Source organism: Parasteatoda tepidariorum, chromosome 5 (assembly GCF_982258835.1).
Source record: "Parasteatoda tepidariorum strain Cologne lab strain chromosome 5, Ptep-v5.0, whole genome shotgun sequence".
Taxonomy (NCBI): Eukaryota; Metazoa; Arthropoda; class Arachnida; order Araneae; family Theridiidae; genus Parasteatoda; species Parasteatoda tepidariorum.
The window spans coordinates 46,459,520-46,470,399 of NC_141759.1; the positions used below are offsets into that span (position 1 = coordinate 46,459,520).

The 10,880-nt window shown below is 31.4% G+C and overlaps 1 protein-coding gene across 1 annotated transcript; it reads right to left on the bottom strand.

The window, feature by feature from the left end:
* Positions 1-6,349: 6,349 nt before the first annotated feature.
* LOC147809315 (uncharacterized) lies at positions 6,350-7,879 on the bottom strand. The gene has a single exon (XM_087162763.1). It carries the CDS (start codon positions 7,877-7,879, stop codon positions 6,350-6,352), a length of 1,530 nt encoding a protein of 509 aa, XP_087018889.1.
* Positions 7,880-10,880: the final 3,001 nt, after the last annotated feature.

Below are 10,880 nucleotides of genomic sequence, written 5' to 3' on the forward strand. Positions count from 1 at the left end.
AATGAACTAATAAATCTTTTGTTAAAATAAAAACAGATCTATTTAATATTAGAGAAATCTCGCAGTTTTACCCGCGCGCACCTGCATGCAAGTTTTAAAGCAACTGTGTATTCTCTGATTTTTTTAATTATCAGATTTTAAATGTTTCTTTATTATCAGATATTAAATGTTTCTTTATTATCAGATTTTAAATGTTAATAGTGCACACCTCACCGATACTGACGCAGTTACCCATCCTAAAGTACTTCGAAATTTGCTAATAGGAGCGTGCATGATGTTAAGTAAAACTGCGAAATTTTTATCTTTATCTTTTATCAAGCTTTTCATTACTCATTTTCATCGATATCTTAATAACAAACTGCTTTATTGAAATTTGACTTCGCATTCAATTCATTGTAAACAAACAGAATACCACTAGAATCAATAAGTGGAAAAAATATGACAAATCGAACCGATTGTGGGATCTGATTTTTCTGGTAATTTAGAATGTGAACATCTCTTTCCATTTATACGAGCGTATTTGCAGCTCTTCTCATTTTTTATCAACAATATCGGAAATTAACTTTTTTTATTTAGCATTGCAACATATAATGTAGCTTTGATCGATTTGACTGTACTTATTAGACTATTTTATCAATGTCTAAGCTCAGTGCAACAAAACTACAGTTTTTGTCAAATGTCTGAAAGCAGCCATGTTTTTCTAGAAAGTCTCAAACTGAATATAGGGTAGAATTACAGGTTTGTGTGTAGGATTTCGGTAAAGTTATCACTTCTTTGAACTGGAAACATTAAAATAAATGCTCACCTGGGCAAAAAAGCAAAACAACTAGACCGAAAAGTGCCTTCTGGGGCCCTATTACCAACTCATCGAAATTTATTCCGCTCGGAAACGATTCCGATCGGAAACTAGCTTTCATCGGATTGCCAATTTCGTAAAACCCACTTTGCCGTAACATGAGCATAACGGAATCCGGAATCGAAATCGCCATTCCACACGATTCCGGTGAAATTGAAGTTTGTAGGCGGGGCTAACTTTGACCAATTAGAAAATTATTATAATTCTAATTTATTAATCTGGCAACGATATGTTTGTATTCTCTACTTCTATGCGAGTTAAAATCGCATTAACTTAGAACTGAAAGCTTAAAAATTCATACATTTTCAACAATTTTGTGTTCCAAAAGCCAAGTTTGTGTTTATTTGAAGTATAGAGAGTAGTGTAGAGTGAAATTACAACGTAGTATTTTCAAATGGCTTCAAGTACAAAAATTAATATTCGCCTCCAAACAATGATTGTGGAATGCCTAGAAAACAATCCAGATTAAAATAAAGGAAGCCTTACCGGCATATCTGGCGTAATTACCACTATAAATATTAAATACCAAATCACTACTATATAAAACATGTTAACTTGCATCCATCTTAAAGTACCACAAGATAGTTGAAGGATAACGCAGTCGATAGTAAAATCTTCACATATGCATATTTCAAACAATATAGGAAATTCTAATAGCTAACTTTGGTAATTCCTTTTTTTAGCTAAGATTCTATTGTTTTTTGTACATATTTTTTTTTATGTAGCTTTTTTTATTAATTTCCACAATCCGATATTATTCATTTCCACTACTGAATTTCGCCTACGAGTAACACCATTTAAAAAAAAACTAATTTCCAATCTAAATTAATTTCTAAATTTTGTTGTCGGGATATTGGAATACCCAAAATCTTTTAAGCCGATAGATCTTTCTCTTAATAGTGTTTCGATCACTCTCTTCAGCAATAGCTGGCTGTATGACGGAAAACAGCGCCATTTTGTTCACTGAAATATACAAACTCTTATCGGAATCTAGATTTCGCTTACTCTTAAACCTGCCGGAATGGGATTCGTAATAATTTCGCATCGGAATTTAGTTCCGAGCGGAATCAAGAGCTCGTAATACGACTTAACTGACATTCACGGATTTATGACGTCACGAGAGTTTCATTTCGATCGGAATCAGATTCCGTGAAGCTGGTAATAGGGCCCCTGGACCAATAATTCTAAGTTTCAACATTTTGATTCCCATTGGAGTTGCCACCACATACTGATAAACTTCTGTGAGATAAACTGGTCAGTGATGTCTGTAAGCAGATGTCAATAAATATAAAAAACTTAAGAAAAGCGCGCTAAAGTAGTTGAAAACAAATACATTATCATGCTTTGTTTAAATTGATGAAACCAAAGTCGCCACTTTTATCAAGACCAAAAGTGGTCATTTTATTGAAGGAAAATTTAATTAATAATTCTGTATAAATATAAATAAAACATATGAATTTTTATATCCTTACATAACAATTTTGCTTGTTTTTAAAACGATTTCGAGAAGCATAATTTCGGAATGATGCAGCGTCTTCTGCCATTTCTGAAAAAAAAAAACATGGCTGAGCTCAAACTTTTGAGAAGGATTGCATATAAGCGATACTGCAAACATTATAAAAATAAAAGCTATTGTTCAAGAAATCAATTACAATCAGTGCCCTATAATTTAATTAGACACCTCGATATGGCCTTTTTTCTGGCTCTTGCTACAAAAGTCGAAAATTAACTAATTAACTTAATTATTCCTATTCTTTTTAATTGAATATTTAGCGTTTTTTAATGTAAGTTAGAAAGTTTTGAGAAGTGTTACTTACTTATGAAAATAATAATTATTAATTAAATAATACGATGCATAGTATAGCATTCAAATGTTTTTATCTATAATAACAAATATTACACAGACCACAGTGCGGACGTAAAATATTCTCAGTGGTAGACAGATCATGGGTTAGAGTCCCCTTGCCGTCAGGATAACCGTTGGAGGTTTTCGTGGTTTTATCCTTCCATGTAATGCAAATGCAGGTTAGTTCTTTCAAAAAGTCCTCCAGAAAGGCAAATTCCTCCCAAAACTTCTTTCTGAAGATTCCTTGTCTTCAGGATAGTGAAATAAATCACAAGGCTACGGAGTTGAACATTCGTGGTCACAATCCCAAAATTGGATCTGCTCTTAAGTACGTATTCTGCTCTTAAGCACGTAAATATTAAGCACGTATTCAGATATTTTTTGTTACTATAATCTCAATAATGTGGTACATATTAGCATAGAAGTCATATATTTTTATCGAAAATAAAAATTAAAAATTCTAAACACGTATTCAGACATAATTAATTATTATTATTTCAATATTCTGATACAGGTAACATTTGCTTGTTCTTATCTAAAATAACAAAATCTAAGCGAACCGCCAGAGGTAATTAGTGTTACAGTCTCTAAAAATCAACATTAACTCAATTAACAACATTAACTCTTTATTCTATTAACCCTATGAACAAAATTATGTTAAATAAAGACAAATTTCATTTTGATTTTTTAAACCAGCTTTTATAAATATATTCAATACATATAATTTTCCTTTGAAATAGAGAAATTTCCAAATCCAAACTTAATGACTCGTTCTAAATTAAAATTCAACAAATAATGAAACCCGTAGCTTACAGATAAATGAACATTAGTTTTAAAAGACATCTTCAACAAACCGGTAAATAATTTCGGCGGAGCTCATCAGTTATTTATTTATTTGCTTGTGTTGAGAGAAATCGAATTAGTTCTTAATGATGGAGGAAGAGTTCCTGTGCATTCAGCTTAAGATTAATTTAATTCCGTGTAGTCATTAAAATCATTATAAATAATGCAACATTTATAAATAATTAGCTAAATGTTTACAGTCATAAAATATTGCAAGGAAATGAATGGATTAATTAAACATTTATTTTTGATTTTCATAATTTATTTTAAATTAACTTCCAATTCCTTAAATTCTCAACATTTCGATGTCTTTGTTTCAAATTTCAGTTCCTCAAACTATCAACATATACACGCTTTTTAAAAATTTCAGTTCTTTAAATTCTCAAGATTTACATGCTTTTAAAAATTTCAGTTCTTCAAATTCTCAATATTTACATGCTTTTTAAAAATTTCAGTTCTTTAAATTCTCAACATTTACATGTTTTTTAAAAATTTCAGTTCTTCAAATTCTCAATATTTACATGCTTTTTAAAAATTTCAGTTCTTTAAATTCTCAACATTTACATGCATTTTAAAAACTTCAGTTCTTTAAATTCTCAACATATACATGCTTCATAAAAATTTCAGTTCTTTAAATTCTCAACATTTAGGTACATGCTTTTTAAAAATATTTTCTAATGAATGTATAAGGTTGCATTGATAGCTAAACAAACAGATTTTGAGTATATAGTCTGCTTCCTGATTTATATTTTTGCTTAGATATTTATGTATAAATAAAATACCATTTATTTTAATGACATTAGGCAAAAGCAAACATGATGTATTTATATATTTATATAGAGATACTCGATTCAAATTTCAGTTCCTCAAACTATCAACATATACACGCTTTTTAAAAATTTCAGTTCTTTAAATTCTCAACATTTACATGCTTTTTAAAAATTTCAGTTCCTCAAATTCTCAATATTTACATGCTTTTTAAAAATTTCAGTTCTTTAAATTCTCAACATTTACATGCTTTTTAAAAATTTCAGTTCTTCAAATTCTCAATATTTACATGCTTTTTAAAAATTTCAGTTCTTTAAATTCTCAACATTTACATGCATTTTAAAAACTTCAGTTCTTTAAATTCTCAACATATACATGCTTCTTAAAAATTTCAGTTCTTTAAATTCTCAACATTTAGGTACATGCTTTTTAAAAATATTTTCTAATGAATGTATAAGGTTGCATTGATAGCTAAACAAACAGATTTTGAGTATATAGCCTGCTTCCTGATTTATATTTTTGCTTAGATATTTATGTATAAATAAAATACCATTTATTTTAAGACATTAGGCAAAAGCAAACATGATGTATTTATATATTTATATAGAGATACTCGATTTACATCTAAAGAATTAAGAATTGTTTTAAATAACATTTTCGGCAGCATGTGCGAACACCGATATTTTATGATATTCATGACATTGCAGGAGAAATAATAACTCATAAATACACGGTAATCATATTACACAGAATACAAAGTTTAAGCGAAGAGGGAACCATCAAAATAATTGAGAAAAAATAGCATAAAAGCTCTTAACTCAAATGTTTATTTTATATCAGTAGACGTCAATATTCATAAAAGCTAGATATATGCGGAATATATTCAGTTAGCGTATTGTTTTAAAGTTACTTACGAAGTATCAATTGAAATTATTCTAGATACTCAATTATTTTAGATAACTTATTTGAGACGTCTAATGATATCTCAAGTTATATTATTTATATATAACTCAATATCTGATTATTATTTGTAATTCATTTGATTGGACTCTCACTTAAAATAATCTTAAAATTTTCGTTACAAAATACCATTTTCTTGATTAATTCTACAAAAATGCGAGGAATTTTTCTTTAAGATTTAACCCCATCTCTAAAATATCTTAACAATTTTTAAAAGCATTAACAGACATTTCTGAGCATTTTTAAGATGAATAATTTTGCTTTGAGAAATTCACAAAAAAATGGGAAAACAGGTTCCTGAGTTAAATTTTAAGATGAAATCACTGAAATAGGTAACTATTTCAGTGATTTCATCGTGAAATTTCTTTTTCAGATTACGCAAAATTTGTCTTGCGATATTTTTGATAATGATCAGATCCTAAAATGTAATTTTTGTATTTTAATTCTGGGAACATAATTAATTCTCAAGTTACATCATATATGTCAAAGGGTTTCTGCTATTTATGAGGCATAACATAATTATCTTCTCTTCCCCAGAAAAATAACTATAATTGGAAATCGAAAATAGATAATGCTTAAATTTTATGAAAGTGAGCTTACTGGTAAAGATGGGTCACTGTTGCATCCAGAAGTTCTTAGATGTGATAATTAATAATAATTTAAAATCCAAATACTACAAGATTTTGAATATATTTTACAAGCACCTTCCGCATACATTTGTTAAAAAATTAATAATCAAATGTCATTTTTAAATCCAAATGCTATCATATGAAAGATTTCCAATTAATATAAGATCTTTTAAATAAAATAGCAATGAAAAGTTTAAAAAAATGTATCTCAATCAATTAGAATAATTTTTTTCTCAAAATTATATTTAATACAATGTGTTATACCAAATCAAAGTGGCTCAATTGTGGTATATTGTCACCACATATTGTTTTTGTCATTTTCAAACTATTGGCCGTTAATTATAAAAATAAAGTGTTGTTGTGTCCAGTCCTTCAGGATCTAGCGACAGCTAGATCAAATCCAAGAGACCGTGGACCCTAGCAAAATCAAGCACCAGAAGTGGGCTATCACGGATGACCGCAAGAGCGAGCCCCAAGCAGTCGAGGATATGATCGGAGGAGGATCAGATGGCACTTGGTGCACGTTGGAAAGACTTTGCGGCCGCATTCAAAGGTCATGCTTTTGAGGTGCCCACTGATAAATCTTGAGGCGGCCGTTTGTGCCTGTCTGTCAGCCTCAAGATCCAATGCACATCCTGGTCTTTTCCTACAGAACCAGGGATGGGCAGGAGGGGAGAGCCAGACCTGCCGGTCTCTATTTTTCGTCACTGAGAAAATCTCTTGAAAAGTGAGGTCATAGTCGGTAGTTGCCATCTCAGAGCAGCCTCTTTTAGCCAGGATATCCGCAACTTCGTTACCAGGGACGTTGACGTGAGAGGGGATCCACTGAAAGTGGACCTCCCTACGATTTACAAGAATTTTGAGCATGTTGATTATTTGGATGCTTACGAGGTTTTTTACTCGACTCCAGTCCTGTAGATGTTGAATCGAGCTGCGGCTATCTGTGAGAATCCAAATATCGCTAGAGTCAGTGGAGTGGAGAATGGTTTTTAAACCCTCCTCAATAGCTATTAATTCGCTCCTAAGTACCGAGCAATTGTCTGGGTTTCGTCTAGAGAGTCGAACAGAAATATTCTCGATATAAATACCGCTTCCAGCGTGATTTGACTCATCCTTACTGCCATCTGTATATATTAAAGTGGCATCACTCGGGATACAGTTAATAACCTCGAGAGTCAGCTGTCGTAGGTATTCTGGAACATCTGAGTTCGTGTTTGTGTGGGACAAAAGTTCAGAGTGGAAGTGAACTCCAGATAGTCCCTCAATCGGGCTGACACAAGGTGTAAGAGATGAATACTCCACCGATTGGGAAATAATCTTCATTTTATCGGCCAGACCAAATGGGCTATTTCTTTTGAGTTTCTGGTTGTTGCTCCAGTTAGACAGATATTCAGAGGTTCGGTTCTGATGTTCATAACTTTTTAATTTGTTGAAATATTTTACCAAATTCGAGTTTCTAACATGACTAAGGGGTGGAAGATTAGCCTCGTATAGTACTATATCGTTTGGGCAGCTATTTCTCAGGCCCGTTATAATGCGAGCTGTACTCAATTGCACTCTTTCTAAATGATGGAGGTTAGATGGTGAGGCACAGAAGTAGATTGGGAACCCATACTCTAGGATAGGCCTAATAAGTGTAATATATGTTGTCCTGAGCGTTTTGGCATCAGCGTCCCAGTCTCTACCAGAGATGTACTTGAGAAGATTTAGTCTCTTGCGGCTCTTGTTGACCAGATTTTGTATGTGCTTGTTACTCGTGATCTCCTGGTCCAAGATGAAGCCCAAGTACTTAGGATGTTTAACGTGGGAAAGAGGCAGGTCCTGGAATAGAACCTGGAGGTGATACGAGTACAGGTGTTTATTGGTGGTAAAGAAACCAACATATGATTTTGAAACATTAAAAGTCAGTTTGTGGTCGTTCATAAAAATAAAGTCATAAACTAATTCAAAATCCCTTAAAAACCTATTTAAATTCATTTATCATTCATACAAATAATAAAAATAAATGTTAACAAAAATCCTTTTTAATTCTATGGGATGAAATTGGCATGAATAAAACGCGTCAATAAGTTATTATTTAAATTCGCTATTTAAAATTTGCCGGTCATGAAAAAAAATATCGGAATTTTAAAAAGTATGGGGGAATGCATAGCAATAACGGCCAAAATAGTTATTTAAATATTTTCGATTTTCGATAAAATCGGCACAGAAAAATTGTAATCATTTAAATGGGTGATTTTTAACTAACGCGTCATGAAAATATTATTGTGACATTGTAGGAGTTGCACAATTAAGTTAAAAAGCTTAGCAATATTTAGCGAAATATCAATCTTTAAAAAAAACGTGTAAAAATGTATTGTAATAATGGCTGGAAAATAATTTAGTATTTGCACAAATTTAGCATGTTAAAAAGGGATTAATTATACAGGTGATTTATAACTCACGCTTCGTAGTAACCGTAAAAATAAATATATCGGGATTTCAAAAACCACATGAAAATTGCTGATTTCAACGTTACTTGGATTTCGGATGTAATCGGTAAAAATAAAGTGAATCAAAAAGTGATCACTCAAACTTGAAACCACTCGTAATAGTAATATCGAATTAGAAGTATAGATTTTTTTTTAAACCACGTAGAATTCCTCAGCAATAACTGTTGAAAAAGTGATCGAGGTACAACATAAATTTATAATAGAATCTGTGTAAATTGAGCGAGCCAAAAAGTGATGACACAAATGTGCAGTTCGAAACTTTCAAAGTTTTTTTTTAATTTAAAGAAATATATATATATTGGGTTTAGAAGCAATAGTTGGACGCGGATATGTACTCCTACAGTATAATACTTATTTATGAAAAGTAAAAACTCAATTCGCAATTTTTCCTTAATGTATTTGTAAAATGTCTTCTCTATTTAGATTGGCAATAAATCAGGTTCGTTGATTTCTTCCTTAATTATGTTTTGTCAATGAACCTGATTTCTTCCTTAATTATGTTTTGTAGCCGACCGGCCTGTCTAGGGGGCAGGGAACTGTCCTTGCACCAGAAAGGTTCTGGGTTCGAATCCCGGGCAAGGCATGAATGTTCTTTCCTTCTCTGTACTATCTGTCCTCACTGTGGGAGCGAAGTTGGCCCACCTAATATGGTGCCCCTGAAAGAGAGGCCAATAAAATAGCCCTGTATGTGCCTGAATTGACGGATGTTAACATAGGTGGGCATAGGATAAAAAATTCAAAATAAAAAGTAATATTTTTAAAAACCACGTTTTTGTAGTGGAGAATAACAATTAAAAAAATTTTGAAAAACGGAAAACGTGGGGCGCATGAAATACATAACAGTAATGTTATATTAGTGTGTGTATGTGTGCTCTTGAGAATATGTGTATGTATATCTGTAATTGTAATTGCATCTGAATGTGGATGTGGAATATGTTAGTGTATATGCGTATGTATGTGGATGTATATGTGGCTGTGCATGTGTATGAGTAAGAAAATGTGTATATGTATGCGTATATGATGTACTGTTATGTATTTCATTCGCCCCACGTTTTTCGTTTTTCAATTTTTTTTTAATTATTACTCTCCACTACAAAAACGTGGTTTTTAAAAATATTACTTTTTATTTTGAATTTTTTTATTCTAAATTATAATTTTTTAAATTTTTAATTTTCATTTTATATTTTTTTAAAAATTATTGCTTTTTAATTATTATTCTTCACTACAAAAAACGCGATTTTTAAAAAATATATATTTTTATTTAGACTATTTTTCTTAGTCAAGAGTAGTCAAGACTACTACAAGACCACTACTAAAATAATGGAACTTTCATTTTAAATTAGGGATACAAAACTCTTTATAGAAAAACAATACCTTTACGACTTTTATTAGTTTTATGCTGATGGCAACCAAAACGATATGGAAATGAATGAGGAAAAACTGGATCCTACCACGTGATTTTTCAGCCAATAAAAATACTCCGACAATAAAAATCTTTTCACCTGACGTGTAATACTAATTTGAAATAATGGAATCAACAACAAAAGACAATCTCGAAATTTTTTTTCTTTCAAATTTTAATTTTATTTTACTTTGTATGTCTTTCTTCTCTTCATTTTCATGCATTGTCATCCAATTCTGAACTATGTGCCAAATTTGAAGTTTGTAGCTAGTCGGGAAGTTAGTTTAAAATCGATTACGAAATTCCACCCGGACAGACATACACGAAGGCAAGTTTATATAAACGTGGTAAAAAAATAAAAAATAAAAATGTTTTGTTGAATTTTGATAGCTTTCGTGTTTTTTTAGATCGATTAAACACTAATTTAATTTTTCATGCTTTTGTTCACTTTATTCATAAGAAGGATTAAAAAAATTTTTATGACGAGCTGCCGTAACAGTACATCCTGAATCATCAAATTTATCTATCAAGTGACGCCATCTTTTTTGTGATTGGGACGTAACCCTTACACTAAAATACCCTAAAATGGAGTTAGAACGATATTTTTAGCGAAATAAAGTTACGACACTAAGCTTTTGCCCATCAGCGTCATTTTTCGTTATCACAAATGAGAAGAGAGTGTAATAAAAACCTAAAAAACGGAATAGATATTATTTCGTGAACTCACTTGATCATTATGGAATTCAAGACACGTCAAACACGAAATGGCAAACATAACAATCGTAATCTTCGCAACTCTATCTCGTATCGCTATCTTCGTAATTTGTTCTCTGTTTTTAATGCCTTTTTACACTCTATTCTCGTTAGTGCTCACGAAAAATGGAGATTCTTCTCAAAAGCCTAGCGTCGCCATTTCTTGTGCTAATAATATTATTCGAACTCCATTTTAGGTTTTTACCGTAAGGGTAAAGTTTCATTCCTAATAAAGTGGGTGTTGCTGGGAAATTCCGACATGTTGTCATGGTAACTGTGAGAGTTACGCAATCATATTTAACACCATTCTTGATCGCATAGCTCATAATAC